The 23,516-nt window shown below is 44.4% G+C and overlaps 1 protein-coding gene and 1 pseudogene across 2 annotated transcripts; one reads left to right on the top strand and one right to left on the bottom strand.

Annotated features, from left to right (window-relative positions):
• The first annotated feature begins 4,889 nt into the window (after positions 1 to 4,889).
• On the top strand, positions 4,890 to 22,328 carry LOC118355920 (zinc finger protein 256-like). Of its 2 annotated transcripts, XM_035725107.1 has the most exons (4): positions 4,890 to 5,021; positions 7,978 to 8,104; positions 17,460 to 18,938; positions 20,757 to 22,328. In XM_035725107.1, exons 1-4 carry the CDS (start codon positions 4,989 to 4,991, stop codon positions 20,774 to 20,776), a joined length of 1,659 nt encoding a protein of 552 aa, XP_035581000.1. In that variant the 5' UTR covers positions 4,890 to 4,988; the 3' UTR covers positions 20,777 to 22,328. The 2 variants fall into 2 exon arrangements, with proteins under 2 accessions (XP_035581000.1, XP_027476105.2); XM_027620304.2 differs by having other exon boundaries at positions 17,460 to 22,327.
• LOC113936743 lies at positions 9,413 to 10,015 on the bottom strand (annotated as a pseudogene).
• Positions 22,329 to 23,516: the final 1,188 nt, after the last annotated feature.

Raw genomic sequence — 23,516 nt, 5'->3', positions numbered from 1 at the left:
TCGAGACCTGGTGAGAGGACTTTTAACCAAAATCTTAAACATGATTGTTCTCTTTAGAAGTTTGCTCATAACATTGGATCTGTGAAGGTAAAGGTGCAAATAGAATGAGAATTACATAGGAATTGAGATAACAGAAAAAAAACTCTTAAAAAGTTGAGTTGTTAAAAAAAAAGTTGTAGGGGTGTGAGTGAGAAGTGGTAGAAGCAGGAAATGTACTGGGTGGAATAGTGAAGTGTAATTGCTTCAGAGTGTCCAACATAGGGGCACGTGGGTGGCTCAGTTGGTTGGGAATCTTCCTTCTGCTCAGGTTGGGATCCTGGGATCCTGGGATCCGGCCTGGAGGCAGGCTCCCTGCTCCGCGGGGAGCCTGCTTCTCCCACTTCCTCTGTCCCTCCCACCCGCTCATGCTCTTTCTCGGGGATGAGCAAATAACATCTTAAAAATAATTTAAAAAAAGGGTGTCCAACATAAAGTGTTTTTTTGTTTTGTTTTGTTTTTATTTAAGTAATCTTTACACCCAATATGGGGTTCGAACTCATGACCCCAAAGTCAAGAGTCACATGCTCTCAACTGAGCCAGCCAGGTAGCCCCAGTTATTTTTAAGAGATTCAAAGAGAGGGGCGCCTGGGTGGCTCAGTTGGTTAAGCGACTGCCTTTGGCTCAGGTCATGATCCCAGGGTCCCGGGATCAAGTCCCACATCGGGCCCCCTTTTCTGCGGGGAGCCTGCTTCTCCCTCTCCCTCTGCCTGCTGCTCCCCCTTTTGTGCTCTCTCTCTGTCAAATAAATAAATAAAATCTTAAAAAAGATTCAAAGAGACTGAGTAGCAATGATATCTGTTAAGAGATTTGGTTAAACAATTTGTCTTTGGCAACTCCTTAACGCTTCTCTCTCAGGAGTTCCTTAAGACCATGGCAGCTTTGGAAGGAAATACGTTCTGAGTGATGTTGGACATAAACTTGTCCTTTATTTTCACAGAGGGCCAGAAGGATCTGTCTCAGCACTACCTGCTTCTCAAGTGGCTTCCAGGCCAGTAAGCTTTGCCCCAGTATTTTGAGGTGGGTGGAGCTAAGAATGATGTCCCCAAAGTGCACTGGATTTTGCTCTTTCCTCTACTGGGTCCTGTAACTCCTGCTAAATTCCTTTATTGCTATGAATAGACTGGACCAAGAAAAAGGAAAAACAACTAGAAAAAAAAAAAATTCATGGATATTGTTTTTCAGGCATTCTAGAAAGACGTATTATCCCAGTACATGCGTTCATTTTGTTCTTCATTAACATTACGTATTCTTACCTAATGGTCTACCAAGTGGTTCCAAAGTACTTCTGTACAGACACAAGTGGAGAACCCAACACATTCACAGCAACAGCCTTTCCCCTAGACTTTCCCATAAGCAGCGTTCTTATCGTGGTGAGCAAAAGTCACATTCACCATTCTCATCCTGGTGAATATGTTTGTTGCTTTTTACTCTCTCCTCTTTTATCTTTTTGGATAACCCTCATTATGAACCTGCACGATGGTCTGATGAACACCTACACTGGTCTCTTCAGGATCCCTGACATTCATCCCTTTATGCTCTTTGGCAGTGCCACCCAGGTCTCAGTTATACTTTGCCTGCTGGGCAACAAAAACAAATGCTCCAAGTGTAGTTCCTGTACTTATCTCTAGGACATCCCACCATTTTTTCAAAAAACTTTATATATTTGTAGGCTCAGAGTTTATCTCGTTTAAGATTCTGGAACATTTTGTCGCCTGGGTGGCTCAGTTGGTTAAGTGGCTCTCTCCGACTCAGGTCATGATCCCAGGGTCCTGGGATCGAGCCCCATATCAAGCTCCCTGCTCCTCAGGAAGCCGGCTTCTCCTTATGCCTGCCCTCCTCCTGCTTGTGCTCTCTCGCTCTCTCTCTCTGACAAATAAATAAAATCTTTAAAAAAATATTCTGGGATATTTTGATTCAAAGGTGAATAACAAAGATCATAACTGCTCCATATTGTTTATAGTGTTTAAAACAGGAATGTTACTCATTCAAAAGTAATTTTCTAAAATTGTATAATGTTATTCACTAGAGTTCAGGTAATTTTATGACATAACATTGGGAATATTCAGAATATAGGAGTTGAGAGTATAAAACTACTTCTGGTTAGAAATTGATGCTGACACTTAAAAGATTCATTCTAATTACCAAAGCATAGTTGGAGTGGGGAGGGGAAGCTTCATTTGGAGAAAAAAAGACCTGAGAATATTCTTTTTATTTTATTTTATTTTATTTATTTATTTCAGAGAGAGAGATAATGAGAGAGAGAAAGCACGAGAGGGAAGAGAGTCAGAGGGAGAAGCAGACTCCCCGCCAAGCAGGGAGCCCGATGTGGGACTCGATCCTGGGACTCCAGGATCATGACCTGAGCCGAAGGCAGTCGCTTAACCAGCTGAGCCACCCAGGCGCCCAAGACCTGAGAATAGTCTGAGTTGGAAGGGCACATGTGGAATTCAAAGAAATGAAGGAAGATCAATGTTTTTATAGTATAATGTTTGATGAGGAGTGGTGAGAAAAGGAGTATAGAAAGTGGGTGAGGCTTTTTCTACCAGGTATTAGAGGACACCTGAACTATCGGAATGATCACAACTTTTAGTAAGGGAGATGATGGCTTTGTGAGGGATTAATCAGGTGGGATAAGTAGTATTTTTTTTGTTTTGTTTTAAGATTTTATTTATTTATTTGACAGAGAGCACAAGCAGGGGGAGTGGCAGGCAGAGGAAGAGGGAGAAGCAGCCTCTCTGCTGAGCAGGGAGCCCAATGCGGGGCTCAATCCCAGGACCCTGGGATCATGACCTGAGCCGAAGGCAGACCCTTAACCGATTGAGCCACCCAGGTGCCCCTTAAATAGTATTGTTAATGATAAAAATTTAAGTATTTGAATAAATTTATTAAACTTTCCATTTTACCACCTTTTAATATTTGTTTAAATTGAAAGGTTTTTGTTTTAAATCTTATAAAAGCATTTATGGTATTTAGTGGGAAGCTTTTGGAAATTATGTTTTTATCAAAGTCAGTTTTAGTAATTATTGTGAGCCATTGGCACCTGGATGATACTTTCAAAAAGTTGCTCTTTTTCCTCTTTATTTACACTTCTTTAGTAAGTCATTTGCCGTTCATTGCCACTAAAACATTTATTAGTGTAATATTAATATGTTGAAATCCTAAGCCAGAATTTGGAGAAAGAGCATTCACAGAGGCAATTAAAGTTAAAGGAAGTCATGAGGGTGGGGCAGTACGTCATTAGGACTGATTTCCTTCTAAGAAGAATAGAACATACCCTATGAGTACGTTCATAGGGAAAAAAAGGCCCTGTGAGGGCACAAGAAGATGGCCATCCACAAGCCAAGGAGAGAGGCCTCAGGAGAAACCAAACCTGTTGACACCTTCGTCTTCAACTTCCAGCTTCCAGAACAGTGAGAAAATCAATGTCTGTTGTTTAAGCTACTTCAGTCCATGATATTTTGTTACAGCTGTCCCAGTAGACTACCAAAATTGTCATTCAGTGTGTTCTCACCAAATAAATAAGCTGGACATCCAAAAAGATACAGTTAGGAGACACAATTGATACTATTCTAAAAAGGCTACAAGGGCACCTAGCTGGCTTAGTCAACGAAGCATGTGGGGCATCTGGGTGGCTCAGTCGGTTAAGTGGCTGCCTTCGGCTCGGGTCATGATCCTGGGGTCCTGGGATCGAGCCCCACGTCCGGCTCCCTGCTCAGCAGAGAGCCTGCTTCTCCCTCTCCCTCTGCCTGTCACTCTGCCTACCTCTGCTCTCTCTCTATCTCTGTCAAATAAATAAATAAAATCTTTAAAAAAAAAAAAAGCATGAGACTTTTGACCTCAGGACTGTGGGTTCCAGCCGTACCTTGGGTGTAGAGATTACTTAAAAATAAAATCTTTTTTTAAAAAGATTTATTTACTTTAGAGAGAGCATGAGCGAGAGGGGCAGAGAAAGAGGGAGAGTCCCAAGCAAACTCCATACTGAGGGTGGACCCTGAGATCGCTACCTGAGGCGCCCCTAAAAATAAAATCTTTAAAAAAAAAAAGACCTACACAGTTATAAATTAACTTTTTATAAAATTTAGAGGATTTAGTATAGAGCTTCCAATTTTACTTCCACTTCTGTTGATTTTTGCTTCCAATTGTCAAAATTACTGATGACACAGGTAATGGAGAAGTTTTCTGCGGGAACCAGAAACAAATCCTGTTTGTCCGCCCGCTTCAGGGCAGCCTAACATGCTTTTTCTTGCTCTTCTGTTATGGCCCTGTAGGGAGTCTTTTTTCTTCCTCCTGATAAAACACACGAATACAAATCTGAGTAACGCTTCAGGCCATATACATTTGAAGAACAATACCATGTTTCCAGCTATGTGTGAACTCTCTTATGTCTGAACGACACTATGGAATGAGATGTCCTTTAGATAGAGGATTTCGGGACATCTCAAATAATACTTTTATCCTCACGGAGCTGGCTGAGCTTTATAGAGTTGAAATAACGTCTGTAAGCCGCGTTTAACAACGAGCAAAACCCCGCCCCGCTTTGACGCAGGAGCACCGGTAGCATTCCCTGGCTGCCGCCTGGACCATCCTCTGGTTGAACGCCGTGAACACCCTTTGCAGCTACTACATTTCCCAGAAGATCCTGCGATGGGAGGCCGCAGTCATGAGCCAATGAGGAGCCAACATGAGGGATTTCCGACCGTGCGCATCGCCTCGGGGCGGGACTTCCGGTCCTCATCATCCTGGTCGTTTCAGCTTCTCGCTGGTTCTTTCACCCGGTCCGAGGTTCCGGACCGCTGGGTGTGGGTTGTGGTGACGCGACCAGAGAACGGGCGGGAGGAGGCGCTGTCCCCGCCGCACAGACTTGGGTCCGCTGCTCAGCGACGCCGCCCGGGCTGCTTCGCTCCGGGGCCGGGACAGGGACCGCCGGTCCGCTCCGCCCACCGAGTCCGATGGCTGCGGCCGCGCCCGGGGACCCGGCTCAGGTAAACGCTCGTCCCCCGGACCCTCCCCCCACCGAGACCCTAAAGGCTCGAGCCACGGCCGGGTGTCGGACGGGGCGGCGGCGGGGGGCGGGGGCCCCGTGTGCGAGCGCCGGCGTGCCGGCGTGAGGAGCGGGCTCCGGGCCGGGGGGCCTGAGGCGGGAGGAGGCTGCCCGCAGGGGACAGAGGGCGTGAGGCGGGGTCGCGCCGGGACTGGCGGGCCGAGGTGCGTCCCTCTGTTCCGAGGGCCCTGGGGGGTCGTGAACAGAAGAGGGACACAGTCAGTGTTAGGGTGTTAACGGCTTTCCAGAAGCTGCTCGAGGGAGAAGAGGTTGGGACCGGGGTGATGAAGACCAGCGGGCACCGGGAGTGGAGTTCTTGTCGGAGGTCGTAGAGCTGGTGGGAGGAGCGCTGAGGCAGAGGTTTGTCCGTTAACAGCTCACTCGGCTACCTCCTTCCCACGGTTTTGGAGGCTGAAAAAGCACTCACGGCACCTACACAAGGAGGGAGAGGGTCTCCCAGTCCCTCGCTTGCGCTGGCACCACCTCTGTGGTGAATGGGATTTTGGTATCCTGAAACTTTGACGGATTTTCCCAGCGGTTGGGTCTGGGACCTTCGAGATACCCCAGGTTCAGGGTCCTGAATGCAGGCCAGGGGTTACACGGAGGTGTTCTCGGTTTTATCAGCCAATGTAAACAGGGGTGGAAAGTTATCTCAGGAACAGTTACCAGTTTGGGTAAATGCTTGGAGGCGTGCCCGAGTTAGAAACAGGGTATAGCAGGTCTTCATTCTTTCTGTTAAGAACAAAGAGCAGGAGATCAAGAGTCAGGCCTGTAATGTGGGCTGCCTGAGAACTTGGGCATCTGTTGGGTACGTAATGGGAAGTTTGGATAGGAGGAGAGAGTTGGTGATACCCAGGTTTAACAGGCTCCATCTGGTTGCACAGTGGAGAACAGATTATGGGGTTAAGGGAGGAGACAGGGAACCCAGGTGGAGGCAATTGCTACAATCCAGTTGAGTGTTGATGGATAGGAGTGGTGGCTGTGGAGGTAGAAGAAGGGGTTGGACTTCTGTCCATTTTTTAAGAAGGGCCATGTAGACTTTTGGATGTTGTAGATGAGGGAGAGAAAGGAGGACTCAGGGAGGATCTCAGGTTTTTTGGTCCTAGCAGCTGAAGCTATGGAAGGTCCATCAACTGGGATGGGGACGTCGGTGGTAGGTTAATTTCCACTGAGAATTTTCTTAAGGTTTTTGGCTATTAAGAATTGGAGGTTTCAGGGGCGCCTGGGTGGCTCAGTTGGTTGGGCGGCTGCTTTCGGCTCAGGTCATGATCCTGGAGTCCCAGGATCGAGTCCCACATCGGGCTCCCTGCTCAGCGGGGAGTCTGCTTCTCCCTCTGACCCTCTTCCCTCTCGCGCTATCTCTCATTCTCTCTCTCTCAAATAAATAAATAAAATCTTTAAAAAAAAAAAAAGAATTGGAGGTTTCAGAGAACTGAGTAAAAGCATCAGATGGGCCGCTGGACACACAGGTCTGGAATCTGGGGAAAGGTCCAGGATAGAGACATCCAAAAGTGATGGCTATTGTGTGGACCAAGGTGGAGATTTGGATCACATATAGGAGGGGTTGTGCAGGTTGTGGTGTTGTGGTGGTAATGCTGTTAGTGGGTTAGAAAGAAGAGGGTGCATGCCAAGGGAGAGAGTTGACAGTGGAAGCAGTGTGGGAGAGAGGATGATCTGGCAGGCAGCCAAGACTTCCCTGGGATGAGTGGACATGAGATGGTTATGTAGACAGAGTAGTAAGTGAATCAAGATGATAGTGAGGCCAGGCCTATTGTTTATTCACTACTGTACAGATTCACCAGAATTTTGTGGTGGGCTTTTATGGCATCTGTGGTGTTTCAGTCTTGCTGGTGGATAAGGTCTGGGGAAATTTGTTCATTTGTGAGGGTCACTGTGCCTGGCACGGAGACCAATGGGTGTTTTTTTGTTGTTTTTTTTTAAAGATTTTATTTATTTATTTGACAGAGAGGCACAGCGATAGAGGGAACACAAGCAGGGGGAGTGGGAGAGGGAGAAGCAGGCTTCCCGTGGAGCAGGGAGCCCAATGCGGGGCTCGATCCCAGGACCCTGGGACCATGACCTGAGCTGAAGGCAGACGCTTAATGACTAAGCCACCCAAGCGCCCACCAATGGGGTTTTGATGTGCTTTTAATGAAGGTTAAGTGGAGAAAGGAGGGTTATTGCTGCTGAGGGACAGGAAGGGAAGCACAGAAGTATCAGGGTCAGAGGTATCTGAAATTTACTTATGGTTCTGGGTGACAATATTAAAGCAAAGACCACAGGTAGATGGACAGGCCTTCAAAGCAGCATTTGGTGCTTTCAGTGGGATCCATCAAAGGACAGGGGCTATACTAGATCATGTTTGAAATTTTCAAGCACTCTGGATGCCATGTGCCCAGTGCATGGGTTAGTCCAGGGACATGCCTGTGGCGTGGGGCACGGAGATGACAAAGCTTTGGGAATGCATTTGAGGGATCTGAAGATGTGAGAGAGGTTTGGTCTACTGAATGATGTGCACATTGAGAGTAAGTATGAGCTGAGGGCCCTGGGGCCCTATTGGGAACCTCAGGGTGAAGCATGAGCCCACGTGGCTATCCTCTTGTATGTACAATCTGTGAGCTGTAGGGGAATTGCTTGGTAGGAGAGATGGGGCCCAGCAGACCAGGCCCAAAGCTTGTATGACATTTATCTGCCCCCCCTGCCTGTTGTTGCTGAGGGCTGAATATAGTGATGAATGGGATCATGAGGAGAGAACAGCCATCAGTGGCTCTAAGGCCTGGTACCTCCTCTGGGGTGGGGAGCTCTGGAAGAGGATAAATGTGGCGTAGATGTATGGGAGATGGAGTGTGGGTTCTCAGAGAGAATGTTCATGGTTTTATCCGTCCCGTTCTTGATAGGGTGGCGTGACCTTTGAGGATGTTGCTGTGTACTTCTCGCAGGAGGAATGGGGTCTCCTTAATGAGGCTCAGAGATGCCTGTACCTGGATGTGATGCTGGAGAACTTTGCACTTACATCCTCACTGGGTAAGACCCTCCCCTTCCCCAGTGGTGTAAACTAGGTTTTGCATTACCCCATGCTTCTCTTTTCCCAGGGGGTGCTCTGTCCTTTTTAACATGTGGACCATAAGTACTGTTTGCTTCAACAGTTTCTTGGATAGTTGCTGTCTTTGGTAGGGCTGTGTTTTTGCACCTCCCTCTTTTCTCCCCACAGGCCCAGTACTGTTTGTACTGAACCCTCACAGGAAGAATTTGAGTTCAGTAGTCTTGTAGTGAGGCTAGTGGATGGCATCTTGTTTGTCCTCTCCTTGACCAGGTCATCTCTCTAGGTCTATGTTAGTTTTGTGTCCCTGGTTTTGTTTCCTTTTTTTATCTGACATTTCGTTGTGCTTCCCTATGCTGGGAATTGCAGATATTATCATGGTCATTACCTACCTGGACCATGAACTTTTTTTAAGACTATCCTGTACTGTTCTGTGTATAGTGTTCTGATTTCTTTCCTTTTTTCTTTTTATCAGCGTTATTGAGATGTAATTGACAAATAATATTGTATATATTTATCTTTAAAGTATACAGTGTTATGACTTGATATTCATATACATTATGAACGTGTTACATTCGTACATTCAAACAGCTTAATTAACATATCCATTACTTTACATATTTACCTTTTTTAGGTGTGTAAGAACACTTAAGATCTATTCTCTTAGCAAATGCAAGTATACAACTCAGCATTATTAACTATAATCACTATGCTGTACATTAGATTCACAGAACTTAACCAGCTTGTAACTGACCAGTATCTCCCTGTTTCCTGTAGTCCCCAGCCCCTGCCATTCTACTCTTTGTTTCTGTGGGTTGAATTTTTTTTTTTTTTGGGTACAAAACAAAAATATTTTAATACCTTTAAAATCCAAATTTTTCTTCAAAATCATTCATGTAAAAGATTGTCAAGTCAGAATTAACAGCTCAATTAGTCAAGCATCAGGAAGCTACATTACAGCTATTTAATATACAAAGAGGCCTCTTTTCCCCAGTCACTTCCTTCTAATGTCTCTGTTTCCAGAATTGTACAGACTCTTTTTTTTTTTTAAAGATTTTATTTATTTATTTGACAGAGAGACACAGCAAGGGAGGGAACACAAGCAGGGGGAGTGGGAGAGGGAGAAGCAGGCTTCCCGCGGAACAGGGAGCCTGATGCGGGGCTCGATCCCAGGACCCTGGGATCATGACCTGAGCTGAAGGCAGATGCTTAACGACTGAGCCACCCAGGCGCCCCAGAATTGTACAGACTCTTTTGCTTCTCTCCACTCCCCATGCCACCGTTTCTTCAGATCATGAAAACTGAATCTGTAGAACACCAGAAATCTATTGATATGACATTGTATAAACCATAACATTTGGTTGTTGACCCTCTGCAATTATTAAGCCAGCTGGTAACTGGTTAGTAAATGCCTCCTCTGTAAGTTCTTCACTTAGTCCATCTGTAGCTGTGACTATTCCCCGAATTCCTTTCTCTCCTTCATAGCCTCTCTGAATTTCTGAAGGTATCATTTTAGAGGTTCCATGTAACTGTCAGAGCATAAGGTCGACATGGCAAAGAGAGTATCTTCTCTCTTGATTGTCCTCCGTTTCTCTTGATGGCATTTTTCACTTGCTTCAGATGTTATAAAGCTGATGAACTCACACATTGTTGAACATGGTCTTTGACATCTTTTACAATCTTTCCCATTTGAGGTATGGAATTTTTCATTATCCTTGCAACATTCGCAATTGGAAGATAGATATCTTTTCTCTGAAACTTTCTTTTGAATCATTTGTGTCTTATAATCATTCATGCCGTCCTCGGTATCATCACGAGGCTGTATCACATGGTGGCTTCCTCCGATGTGGTCTGCAGAGATGCCTAGTTGGAGCACTGTTGCCATCCATTGTCATGAAATACTGTCAGAACCGTGTTGTCAGTGGTGTTCAGGAACACCTTTCCAAAAAGGGATCTAATCTTTGCCCAATTTCAACCTTGCAAGTCCAGGGACCGCAAGCCGCCAGATGGGTGCATTCTTTACGTGTAAGCCAGACTGCAGGGAAACCAAATCTACTCCTTCCTCCTGGGAACCCCGCTTCCTCCCCACGAAGGTGTGTGGGCTGGACCCGGCCCCACCGCCCAGGCCGGCCGACTGTCAGTACTGCCAGTGCAGGGCGGCCACCCCGGCACGCGTCCCCTGACTCACCCACCCAGGCCCTGGGCCCGTGCCCCACGCCTGCCAGCCACCCGGGGCACCAGGGCAGACAAAGCTGCCCTGCCACACCCCCACGAGCAGGCCGGTGGGAGGGGGGCACCCCTGGGGACTCCACGAGGCGGCCCGGCCAAGGGCGCAGGGTCGGGGACGCTGGGGCCAGGGCCTGGGCCAGGGCCTCCGTCCGGCTCCCCTCACAAAATGGAGCCGGCCTGGGCGCTGCCTCCAAGGGCCGGGAGCTCAGCGGTGGTGGCCTGGCCTGCGTCCCGCTGCTCCTCGGCACAGAGCACACAGAGCCTGCTCCCTTGCTGGGCCTGCAGTGGGAGCGGCCTGGCCGGCCCCAGGCATGTGGGAGGGAGGCGAGCGACCCTGGCCACGCTGGCGGCGGAGACGGCCTTTTTTTTAAGTCCACATGTAAGTGATACCATGTGGTATTTTGTCTTGCTTGCTTACTTCACTTTGCATTTTGTCCTCCAAGTTTATCCATGTTGTCGTAAATGCACGATTTCCTTTTTTATGGCTGAATACTACTCCATTGTGTATATATACCAGGCTTTATTTGTCATTCATCCATAGAAAGATACTTAGGTTGTTTCCATTCCTTGGCTATTGTGAATAATGCAGTAAACACGGGAGCAGTGTAATTATTGAACCATATCATAGTTCATTTTTCATTTTTTTTAAGATTTTTTATTATTTTTAAGTAATCTCTATACCCCGCGTGGGGCTCAAACACAATCCAGAGGTAAAGAGTTGCATGTTCTTTGGACTGAGCCAGCCAGGCACCCCTATTTTTAATTCTTTAAAGATCTTCCATTCTGTACCAATGTCTATACCAATTTATCTTACCAGCTGTGTATAAGGGTTTCTTTTCTTCACATTCTTCACCAACAGTTACCTCTTGCTTTTTGATAATAGCCATCTTAATAGGCGTGAGGTTATATTGTGATTTAGATTTGCATTTTTCTGGGGCGCCTGGGTGGCTCAGTCGGTTAAGTGGTTAAGTATCTGCCTTTGGCTCGGGTCATGATCTCAGGGTTCTGGGATCGAGCCCGGCATGGGGCTTCCTGCTCAGCAGGGGTGTCTGCTTTTCCCTCTCCCTCTGCCCCTCCCCCTGCTTGTGTTCTCTCTCTCTCTCTCAAGTAAATAAAATCTTTAAAAAAATAGATTTGCATTTTTCTGATATTAGTGATGTTGAGCATCTTTTCATGTACATGTTGGTCATTTGTGTGTCTTTGGGTAAATGTTTGTTGAGGTCCTTTGCCTATTTTTAATTGGATTATTTGGTTTTGTTGTTGTTATTGTTGAGGATGTTTTAAGATTTTGTTTACTTGACAGAGAGCAAGAGAAAACACAAGCGGGGGAGGGGCAGAGGGAGAAGCAGGCTCCCTGCTGAGCAGGGAGCCCGACATGGGCTCAGTCCCAGGACCCTGGGATCATGACCTGAGCCAAAGGCAGACGCTTAACCGACTGAGCCACCCAGGTGCCCCTGTTGTTGTTGAGTTTTATGAGTTCTTTATATATTCTGTTTATTAATCTCTTGTCAGATCTTTTGCAGATATTTTCTCCTATTCCTTAGGTTGCCTTTTCATTTTGTTGTTTCCCTTGCATTGCAGAAATTTTTGGTTTGATACAGTTCCACTTGTTTATTTTTGCTTTTGTTGCCTTTGCTGTTGGTGCCATATCCAAAAAATCATTGGCAACACTAATGTCAAGGAGCTTTTTTCCCTGTGTTTTCTTCTAAAAGTTTATAATTTCAGGGGCATCTGGGCGGCTCATTTGGTTGGGCGTCTGACTTTTGGTTTTGGCTTAGGTCGTGATCTTATGCATCGTGGTCATGGAATTGAGTCCTGTGTTGGGCTCCATGCTTGGCAGGGAGTCTGAATTTTCTTTCCTTCTCCCCCTCCCCCCACTCACTTCAGCATGTGTGTGCGCTTGCTCACTCTCAAAGAAATCTTAAAAAAAAAAAAAGTTTTATTATTTCAGGCCTTATGTTTAAGTTCTTACTCCAATTCAAGTTAATTTTTGTGAGTGGTGTAAGATAAGGGTCCAGTTTCCTTTTTTCTTCTTTTTTTTATTGGTAGCACTAGGATTTATTAAGCTGTGTCTTGGTAAAGGCTCTGGGGCTTGCCCGTGGTGCTCTTAATGTATAAAGCTCCGATGTTCTGCCAGTTCTTCTTGAGTCTTGACACCAGGAAATTGACAGTTAAGTGGATGTTGTACACAAGCTCATCATCTGTCATCTTCATATGGCCAATAGCCACTGCCAGACACAGGACCTTCTTCATCTGGAGTTTGCTGGTGGACTTAACTTCATTCACTTTGGCCACGTGTTCTCATTGTGAGTCAGCAAGGAAGGGAACTTGTCAGCCTTATTCAGGCCTCAGCCCAGGATTTGTGGGATCTTCTTGATCAGAGATTCTGAAGGCAAAAATGCATCATATTTCTTGGCCAGCTTCTTGAATAATTTTTTTTTATTCTTGTGGAGTTCCTTCAGCGCCTGTGTCTATATGGAGAATATCCACAGCCTTGGCCTCATCACAGTGTTGCTGGTCCCCCAAAATACATATGGAAAACTTGGGGCGGGGAGTGGATGTAAGCCCAGAATGTCCACACTCACCAGCAGCTGGTCTAGCTTCCCAAACTAGCTGGCGGGCTTGGCCAAGTTTTCCCCACACCTTCCCTCTTATTTTAAGACCCAGGGTGGAGATCCCCTTTTTTCCTTTTTCCATCACTATTTATTGAAGAGACTGTCCTTTCCTCACTGTGTTTTTGGTGTCCTTGTCAAAGATTGGTTGACCATGTGTGCATGGGTTTATTTCTGGGCTCTCTATTCTGTTCCATTGGCCTGTTTTTATGCTAGTACCATACTGTTTTGATTATTATAGCTTTGGAATATTTTGAAATCAAGAAGTGTGATGTCTCCAGCTTTGTTCTTTTTCAAGATTGCTTTGGCTATTTGGAGTTCTCTGTGGTTCCATACAAATTTTAGGACTGTTTTCTGTTTCTGTGAAAAACGTCAGTGGAATTTTGTCATGGATTGCATTGAATCTGTAGATTGCTCTGGGCAGATTGCTGTGAGTAAAATGGACATTTTAACAATATTCTTCCAATCCAAGAACATTGGATATCTTTCCATCTGTCTTCACTTTCTTTCATCAGTTTCTTATAATTTTTAGGGTATAGATCTTTCACCTCCTAGGTTAAATTTCCTTCAGTATTTTATTCTTTTTGATGCTATTGTAAGTGGGATTGTTTTCTCAATTTTTTTTCAGATAATTTATTATTTGTATATAAATGCAGCTTAGTTCTGTATATTAATTTTTTTTAATCCTGCAACTTTACTGAATTCATTTATTTAATAGTATTTTGGTAGTATTTTTTTTTTTTTTTTTAAGATGGAACATTGCTTGGGGCGCCTGGGTGGCTCAGATGGTTAAGCATCTGCCTTCGGCTCAGGTCATGATCTCAGGGTCCTGGGATCGAGCCCAGCATCGGGCTCCCTGCTTGGCGGGAGGCCTGCTTCTCCCTCTCCCTCTACTGTTCCCCCGGCTAGTGCTCTCTTGTTCTCTCTGTCAAATAAATAAATAAAATCTTAAAGAAAAAGATGGAACATTGCTTGATAGATTTTTCTTTTAAGATTTCATTTGTCAGAGACAGAGCATAAGCAGGGAGAGTGGCAGGCAGAAGTAGAAGCAGGCTCCCTGCTGAACAAGGAGCCCAGTGTGGGGCTCCATCTCAGGACCCTGGGATCATGACTTGAACTGAAGGCAGACACTTAACCAACTGAGCCACCCAGGCGTCCCAGTGTTTTGGTGGATTCTTTATAGTTTTCTATATGTAAGATTATGTCACCTGCAAACAGATAATTTTACTTCTTCTATTCTGATTTGGATGCCTTTTATTTATTTTTCTTCCTTAATTACACAGGGCTAGGATTTCCAATGCTGTGTTGAATAAAAGTGGAGAGAGTGGGCACCTTGTCTTGTTCCTGATGCCACAGGCTGGGGGCGGGGGAGGGGGAGAGGGAAACTTTTAGCTTTTTTTTTTTTTTTTTTTAAAGATTTTATTTATTTGACAGAGAGAGACACAGCGAAAGAGGGAACACAAGCAGAGGCAGTGGGAGAGGGAGAAGCAGGCTTCCTGCGGAGCAGGGAGCCCGATGTGGGGCTCAATCCCAGGACCCTGGGATCATGACCTGAGCTGAAGGCAGACGCTTAACGACTGAGCCACCCAGGCGCCCCAACTTTTAGCTTTTGATCATTGAATATGATGTTAGCTGTGGGGCTGTCAGATATATTGAGGTCGTTTGCTTATATATCTAATTTTTTTGTGATTTTTTACCATGAAAGCATATTGAATTTTGCCAGATGCTTTTTCTGCATCTATTGATATGGCTATATGATTTTTACCCTTTAAACTGTTATTCAGTTATGGTGGTGTATCTTGTGTATTGGTTTACACATGTTGAACTATCCTTGCATCTCAGGGATAAATCCTGATTGATTGTAGTATATGATGCTTGTAATGTGCTTTGGGATTTGGTTTGCAAGGATTTTTTTTTTTATGAGTTTTGCATTTATGTTCATCAGGGATATTGGCCTGTAATTTTCTTCTCTTGCATTGTCCTTAAATGCCTCTGATATCAGGGTAATGCTGGCCTTACAAAGTGAGTTGGGAAGTGTTCCCCCTTCAGTTGTTTGGAAGACTTTAAGAAGGATAGTGGGGATGCCTGTGCAGCTGTTGAGCATCTCACTGTTGATTTCAGCTCAGGTCATGATCTCAGGGTGGTGAGATCGAGCTTGGCCTGGGGCTCCATGTTCAGTGAAGAGTCAGCTTGAAATTCTCTTTCCCTCTCCCTTTGCCCCTCCCCCTGCTCATGCTCTGTCTCTCTTTAAAATAAATACATCTTAAAAATAAAAAAGATGGTGTTAACTCTTTAAATATGTAGTGGGATTCCTTGTGATTCTGTCTGGTCCTGGGCTTTTCTTTGTGGGAGATTTTCTCCTTACCAGTTATGAGTCTAATCACATTTTCTATTTCTTTATTATTCAGTATTGTCAGATTGTATGTTTCTTTCTTTCTTTCTTTTTTTGGTTTGGTAGTTTGTATGTTTCTGTGAATTTGTCCATTCTAGGTTATCCAATTTGTTGGCATATAACTGTTCATTGTAGTCTCTTGATAGCTTGTATCCCTGCAGTATCAATTGTGATGTTTCCTCTTTCATTTCTGACTTTGAGTCTTTCTTTTTTTCTTAGTCTAACTAAAGGTTTGTCAATTTGTTTATCTTCTCAAAAACCCAACTCTTAGTTTCATGGATCTTTTTCTGTTGTTTTTCTAGTGTCTATTTCATTTGTTTCTGCTCTGGTCTTTGTTATTTGCTTCTTTCTGCTTTGACCTTATTTTGTTCTTTTTCTCATACGTTGAGGTATTAAGTTCTTTCTTTGAGATTTTTCTTTTTTCTTAATGTAGACATTTATTGGTATAAACTTCCCTCTTAAAACTTATTTTCTTGCATCCCGTAAGTTTTAATGTGTTACATTTCTAATTTCATTTGCCTACATAGATTTCTCAATTTCTTCTTTGACCCATTCTTTGTTCAGAAGAATGCTGTTTAGGGGCACCTGGGTGGCTCAGTTGGTTAAGCGACTGCCTTCGGCTCAGGTCATGATCCTGGAGTCCCGGGATCGAGTCCCACATTGGGCTTCCTGCTCAGCAGGGAGTCTGCTTCTCCCTCTGACCCTCTTCCCTCTTGTGCTTTCTATCTCTCATTCTCTCTCTCTCTGAAATAAATAAAATCTTAAAAAAAAAAAGAATGCTGTTTAAATTCCACATGTTTGTGATATTTTCCAGCTTTCCTTCTGTTAATGATTTCTAGTTTCTTGCCATGTACTTGGAAAAGATACTTGATATGATTTTAGTCTTCTTAAATGTTAAGAATTGTTTCATGGCGTGCCTGGGTGGCTCAGTTGGTTAAGCATCTGCCTTTAGCTCAGGTCATGATCCCAGAGTCCTGGGATCAAACCCCTGCTTGGCTGGGAGCCTGCTTCTCCCTCTGCCCCTCCCCCTGCCTGTGCTTTCTTTCCCTCTCTCTCTCAAATAAAGTCTTAATTTATCTGAGAGAGAGAGATCATGATAGAGGGACAAGCAGACTCCCCAATGAGCAGGGAGCCCGATGCGGGACTCGATTCTAGGACCCTGGGATCATGACCTGAGCTGAAGGCAGATACTTAACTGACTGAACCACCCAGGCACCCCAAATAAATAAATAAAATCTTTAAAAAAAGGGGGGGTGCCTGGGTGGCTCAGTCAGTTAAACATCTGCCTTCGGCTTGGGTCATGATCCCGGAGTCCCAGGATTGAGTCCTGCATTGGGCTCCCCACTTAACGGGGAGTCTGCCTCTCCCTCTGATCCTGCCTCCTCTCGTGCTCTCACTCTCTCTCAAATAAATGGATAGAATCTTAAAAAAAAAAAAAAAGTTTCATGACCTAACATGTGAGAGAGTCCTAGAGAATGTTCCATGTGTACTTGAGAAGAATGTATATCCTGCTGCAGTTGGATGGCATCTTCTGTATATGTCTGTTAGGTGCCTTTGGTATAAGTGCAGCTCAAATCCAACATCTTACTGATTTTCTGTCTGGATAATCTGTCCATTGTTGATAATGGGTTATTGAAGTCCTCTACTGTTACTGCATTGCTGTCTATTTCTGTTAGTATTTGCTTAATATATTTTGGTGCTTGGATATTGGGTACATATATACTTGTTATTGTTATAGCATCTTGATGAATTGACTTCTTTATCATTTTGTAGAGACCTTTTTTGTCTCTTATGATAGTTTTTGACTTTAAAGTCTACTTTGTTGGGCGCCTGGGTGGCTCAGTTGGTTAAGCGACTGCCTTTGGCTCAGGTCATGATCCTGGAGTCCCGGGATCAAGTCCCACATCCCTCTGACCCTCTTCCCTCTCGTGCTCTCTATCTCTCATTCTCTCTCTCTCAAATAAATAAATAAATAAATAAATAAATAAAGTCTGCTTTGTTTGACATAAGAATAGTTACCCTGCTCATTTTTGGTTTTCATTTGTATAGTCGTAATTTGGTCCAATAAAGTCATTGTGTACTTCACAAGTGTTTCTTTGTGTTCAGGTTGCTCCTGTCAAACAGAGGCTGCAGAGGTACCCTTTGAACAGAGCATTTCTGTAGGTGTGTCACAGGCCAGGACTCCGAAGGAACCTCGGTCTTCCCAGAAGACCCACCCCTGTGAGCTGTGTGGTTCAGTCTTGAGAGAGATTTTCAACTTGGTTGGGCACCAGGGAAAACAAAACAGCCAGAAGCTGTTCAAGTATGGGGCATGTGTGAAACAGATTTATTCTAGTGCAAACCTTCAACAGCATGAGAAACGGCACATTGGAGAAAAACCCTTCAGAAGCAGTGTGGACAGGGCTTCATTTGTGAAGAGCAGCAATTTCCACGATTCAAGAAAGCCCTTAACCTGTGAGGTTGAGAAGGATTTCCTGGCCACCTCAGAACATCAACAACAGGTCACTCATACTGGGGAGAATAAAATCACTGAGTCTGGGATGACTTTTCAAAGCATAAAAAGTCATCGCACCTGGGAAGAACGCAAGAAAGCCGTTGGTCCCAAACACACACTTGTTCAGGACCAGGGTGTCCACACTGGAAGACAGTGTTTTGTGTGCCCTGAATGTGGAAAAACATTCAGGTACAAGTCCTCACTTATGATTCATCAGAGAGTCCACAATGGTGATAGGCTTCATGTGTGTAGTGACTGTGGAAAATCCTTTAGGGGAAGCTCAACCCTCAGTCAGCATCGAAGAATTCATACTGGGCCAAGGCAGTACAAATGCAGCAAATGTGGGAAATCCTTTAGCCAAAAATTTGTCCTCATTCATCCTCAGAGAAGTCACACTGGAGAAAATTGTTACGTGTGCCGTGTATGCGCTCAGTCTTTTAGCCAGAGCTCCATCCTTATTCAACAACGTACAGTTCACACTGGAGAAATGAGTTACAAGTGCACTGAATGTGGGAAATCTTTCAGACGAAAATCTGATCTCATTGAACACTGGAGAGTACACACAGGAGAAAGGCCTTATGAATGTAGTGAATGTGGGAAATCTTTCACTTCTAGCTCTGCACTCCGTTATCATCAGAGAATTCACACTGGAGAAAAACCTTATAAGTGTAGTGAATGTGGGAAGTCTTTTACCTCTAGCTCTGGCCTCCGTTATCATCAGAGAATTCACACAGGAGAAAGACCATATGAGTGTAATGACTGTGGGAAATCTTTTACCCAAATAAATCACCTTATTATACACCGAAGAGTTCACACAGGAGAAAGGCCTTACGAATGCAGTGAATGTGGGAAATCTTTTAGCCACAAATCTTACCTCTCTCAACACCAGAGAGTTCACACAGGAGAAAGGCCTTATGAATGTAGTGAATGTGGAAAATCTTTTACCTCTGGCTCTGCCCTCTGTTATCATCAGAGAGTTCACACTGGAGAAAAACCTTATGAGTGTAGCGAATGTGGGAAATCTTTTACCAATGGACCGATACTTATTCGACACCGTAGAGTTCACACAGGAGAAAGGCCTTATGAGTGCGGTGAGTGTGGGAAATCATTTACCCAAAGAAATCACCTCAATATACACCAGAGAGTTCACACAGGAGAAAGGCCTTATGAGTGCAATGAATGTGGAAAATCATTTACATCTGGCTCTGCTCTCCGTTATCATCAGAAAGTTCACATTGGAGAAAGGCCTTACGAGTGCAGAGAATGTGAAAAGTCTTTTACCTCTACCTCCGCCCTCCGTTGTCATCAGAGAGTTCACACAGGAGAAAGGCCTTTTGACTGCAGTGAATGTGGGAAATCTTTTAGGGATAGTTCCCAGTTGAATCAACACCAGAGAGTTCACACTGGAGAAAAGCCTTATGAATGTAGTGATTGTGGGAGATCTTTTAGTCAGAATTCATACCTCTCTAAACACCGGAGAGTTCACACTGGAGAAAGGCCTTATGAGTGCAGCGAATGTGGGAAATCTTTTACTTCTGTCTCTGCCCTTGGTTATCATCAGAGAGTTCACACTGGAGAAAGGCCTTATGAGTGTAGTGAATGTGGGAAATCTTTTACCAATAGCTCCATACTGATTCGACATCGCAGAGTTCACACAGGTGAAAGGCCGCATGAGTGCAGCGAATGTGGGAAATCCTTTACCCAAAGAATTCACCTTATTATTCACCGGAGAGTTCACACAGGAGAAAGGCCTTTTGAGTGCAGTGAGTGTGGGAAATCCTTTACCTCTCGTTCCACCCTACATTATCATCAGAGAGTTCACACAGGAGAGAGGCCTTATGACTGCAGTGAATGTGGGAAATCTTTTAGCCGAAAATCTAATCTTTCTCAGCATCAGAGAGTTCACACAGGAGAAAGGCCTTAGGTGGGTAGGAAATGTACAGTTTACTTGTTCAATGTAATGACACCAGAGGAAACTCTTTGTGAGGCACCATTTGTCTGAATTCAATATACTACATCCAAATGCCAATAGTAGAATGATTTCCCTTAAGTTTCAGTTACGTGGAAGCATGTGTGGCTATGTTGCATTTTCTAAACTGCCCAGGGCTCTTTCCAGATTTATGTCACTGCCAGTCTGTGGCCAGAGCTTTGTACTTCTACCACCTGGCAAGTCTCCACGACATGCTTGTCACCCCACTGTGCTCAGGGAAGCTGACTTCTATTCTCATTTGTTGGAGGAAATTAGGAATAACCTGAGTCCTTAGGGGGACGCAAATTTACTTTTTTTTGACTAATTGTCATGGACCTGACCCATGTAGTCCTAGAGAACATCATATGAGTTCAGCTGACAGAGAAGGACCACCATTTGCAGGGACATGGTCTCTGGAGATATTTGTGATTAATATTTCCAGCTTCCAAGTCACTAACTCAACAATTGCTAGCCCCTATTAGTTTGGTTTGTATAATAACAAGTCCTTATTGTTAGAGTCCTCTTTAATCTTGGGTGTTCTATTTACCATGTATGGCGGTTTATATTTTGAGGTCTACAAGCATGAAGTGGTGAACAACATTCATTAGGGTGGGTCTCAAACTTTCTGTGCCTCAAGAGGGGACAGTACAGTGGCAGAAATTAGCTTACCAGTTTTTGCCAATTTTGTACTCCCCATCCTCCTAGGAAAGACTGCAGGGTTTTCTGGTCCTTATTTGAGACTGGATGCCATGAGTTTGGGGAGTCTCAGAGGTCACCCCGAGGAGGAACAGGTGTGAGAACCTCAGGTGCTTCTGGGAGCAGCATGAATTTTTTCCCTTGTTCACAGAGGATATCATGGGGGACGTCAGCACTGTTGAGGGGAACCCCTTCCCCAGGTCTGGCAAAGAGCCATAATACCCTGATGTCCACATTTCTGTAGGTGATGGTCATTGGTTGTAAGGCCATAAGGTTCAGGGGGAACCAGAACTGCTACAGAAACACTGGCTTCATAGGGATTGGAGGAGACCACAGCCAACCAGATGGAATGTGCCTCTTCTAAAAGTGCACCCACAAATACTTCTGCAACAGGGAATGCAGAGCTGGTGTGTGCACCAATCCGTGGACTTCCAGGTATGGTTATCTTGTATAGCTTATGTCACTGTCATTGCAAATATGGAAAGGTTTTTTTGGATTCCTGTATCCTCTCAGTGATGTTCACCTCAAGACCATTGCTGCACGGGCAGGAAAACAGATCGAGAAAAGGGGGATCTGAAGTCCAGGGATGTGGCTTTTGTGACCCAGCCAGCAGTCCTTTTGACTCTGGTGGGAAGTCCTTCACTGATCACTATCATTGCTTTCACTAAGCAAAACTGGCCTCCATAGGGCGAGAATGTGTGGTGAATGTAGGGTTGCAAAACCTATTTTCCAAACAGAGTTGGACAGAGATTTCTTATTTTGAATCATTTTGAAAAGCTTTATTAAGGTATAATTTACATGTAATAAACTGTACATACTGGAAATGTAGTCTTCAGTAAGTTTTGACATACTTATGCACCTGGAACATCATAGTCATGACAGTGATCATATGTGTCAATTGCATACTTACCTCATGTCCTTTAATAATCTCTCTACCTGCCTTCCCAGCCCTCCAAGTCGCTATTGATTTACTTTCCGTTATAATAGAAAACTCTGTTTTCTATAATTTATGTAGTAGGAGTCAAAGGTTTTTTTCTCCTACTTTTATGTTGCATAAATGTAGATTCATCAGTGGTATTGAAGTAGCTTGTTTTTTGTTTTGTTTTGTTTTGGCTGAGAAATATTCTTACCTTTGGTAGCACTATTGGTTTACTCATTAATTTGTTTATGGATATTTGGGTATTTCTAATTTTTGCCTATGGAAAATAAAGTTGGTACAAACATTTGTGTGTAATTATATGGATATGTGTTTCCCTTACCTTTTGTCAATAACTCAGAGTGGAAAGTCTGATTCGTAGGGTAGATAAATGTTTAACTTAAAGAAATTAGCAAATTGTGATCTAAATTATTACATCTTTTTGTATTCTTACCAGCAGTGTATGAGAGTTGCATTTCCTCCACATCCTAGCGAATGGTTTAGTTTGGTCAGTTGTTCTTAATTTTAACTCTTTTTAAAAAAAGTGTGTAGTGCTGTCTTAGTGTTTTAACTGCATTTCCCTAGGGAGTCACAATGAGCATTTTTTTCAGATGTGCATTTGCTATCTATATTTCTGCTAAAATGTTTGTTCATATTTTCTGCCTATTCTGTGAACTTTGATTATTCTCCTTTTAAAAAAGGATGTGAAACAACAAAGATATATGTTGGAATTTCACTCATTTTGTGGCTTTTTTTCTTTGTGGAATCATTTTTAATACTTCCAGTATTAAAAATGTACTTTTAATCTACATTATTGATTTCTTTGCTTTCTAAAGTCCAGACATTTAATAAATCAATAAATCCTTGCTTTGTAGTGTTCACCCGTTTTCCTGGTCTATCATTGTGGAGGTTGGTGGATTGAAGCAGGGCTCTGGGGGCACAAGATGGACTCAGGACGGAGAAGGTTTTTTGAGTCCCAGAGCCCAACAGAGAGGACAATAAGGCACTGATCAGGATCTCCAAGCCCTGGGTCCAGGCAGCCTGTGCTGGAATCCCAGGTCCCAGGACATGCAGGGAACTATCCACCCTCTGTGGGCCTCAGGTTCCTCCTGTGTAAAAGGGTCGTAAGGTGCAGGCTGCTCCATAGCGTTTGGAAGAGATTAAGAGCTGAGGTACCCATTCACTGTGCAGTGGCTACCTGTGGCCTCTTTAGGCCTGGGCAACTCCAGCCTCTGCCAGCAGCAACATCCCTGGGCCAAGCAATTTTGTTTCCCCAATGCCCTAAAGGCTCTCCACCCCTGGGTGTGTTTGAGAAAGAAATGGGGCTTCTTAGAACCTGCTGACCCACCTGTGGGGGAGGTGGGGCTTCACCTCGGAATCTGGGCAACTGGCCATTGCTCCTTAAGCCTCAGCTCCCTGACTGATATGGAGGTGATGATGGTGCTTACGTTGGCCCCTGTGAGGATTACTAAGACTCACACCCTGAGCACTTACCAGTGTCAGGACTCCAGGGTTTGCGTTGTGAGCATCTTTTCTAATTCTCACAGCAACCTGAGGAGGTGGGAATGGGAATGATTATTGTATATCTAGGGAAGTCCAGGGTCAGAAAGATGAAGTTGGTTCCCCAGGGTCATATAAGAGACAAGCATGGATTCCAGAAACTGCGTTAACCTGAATGACTATCTCCAGACCTGGGTATGTTTAATCCCTTTAGCACAGCTCCTGAAGCCCTCAGCCCAGGGGAGGTGTATAGCAAGGGCAAAGGAGATACTGCTACTGCTATTCTCATTGGAATTACCATCATGACCATTTCCCCACTTGCCCTCTGATCCCACAGTCCTCATGGAAAGCCATTTTCGTCTCCAGTGCCTCCCCTTTTCTCTCAGCCACAGTAGCATTACGTACAAAGGCTGCCTCAGCCTCCTTGAGCCCAGCACAGAGCTTGAACCTGAAGAAGCCTGGGTGATTCAGAGTTGGATCTCTGCATCTTCATTAGCAATGGAGTGACAGCAACCCGAAGGTCAATATGATGCCTTAGTTTTACTTTTTCAGGTGTTTATGACTTCAACTCTGGTCGGCTGCACACAG

The sequence above is a fragment of the Zalophus californianus genome, chromosome 17, assembly GCF_009762305.2.
Source record: "Zalophus californianus isolate mZalCal1 chromosome 17, mZalCal1.pri.v2, whole genome shotgun sequence".
NCBI classification, from domain to species: Eukaryota; Metazoa; Chordata; class Mammalia; order Carnivora; family Otariidae; genus Zalophus; species Zalophus californianus.
Note: the sequence above shows the minus strand (reverse complement) of the source record. Positions and strands in the feature narration are given on the sequence as shown.

What these genes read in the sequence shown, in the direction of transcription:
- LOC118355920 (XM_027620304.2), top strand. Translation starts at nt 4,989, where the DNA reads ATGGCTGCGGCCGCGCCCGGGGACCCGGCTCAG. An exon ending in CGCCCGGGGACCCGGCTCAG is followed by an intron (nt 5,022 to 7,977) that starts GTAAACGCTCGT and finishes CGTTCTTGATAG; the next exon opens with GGTGGCGTGACCTTTGAGGA. An exon ending in TGCACTTACATCCTCACTGG is followed by an intron (nt 8,105 to 17,459) that starts GTAAGACCCTCC and finishes CTTTGTGTTCAG; the next exon opens with GTTGCTCCTGTCAAACAGAG.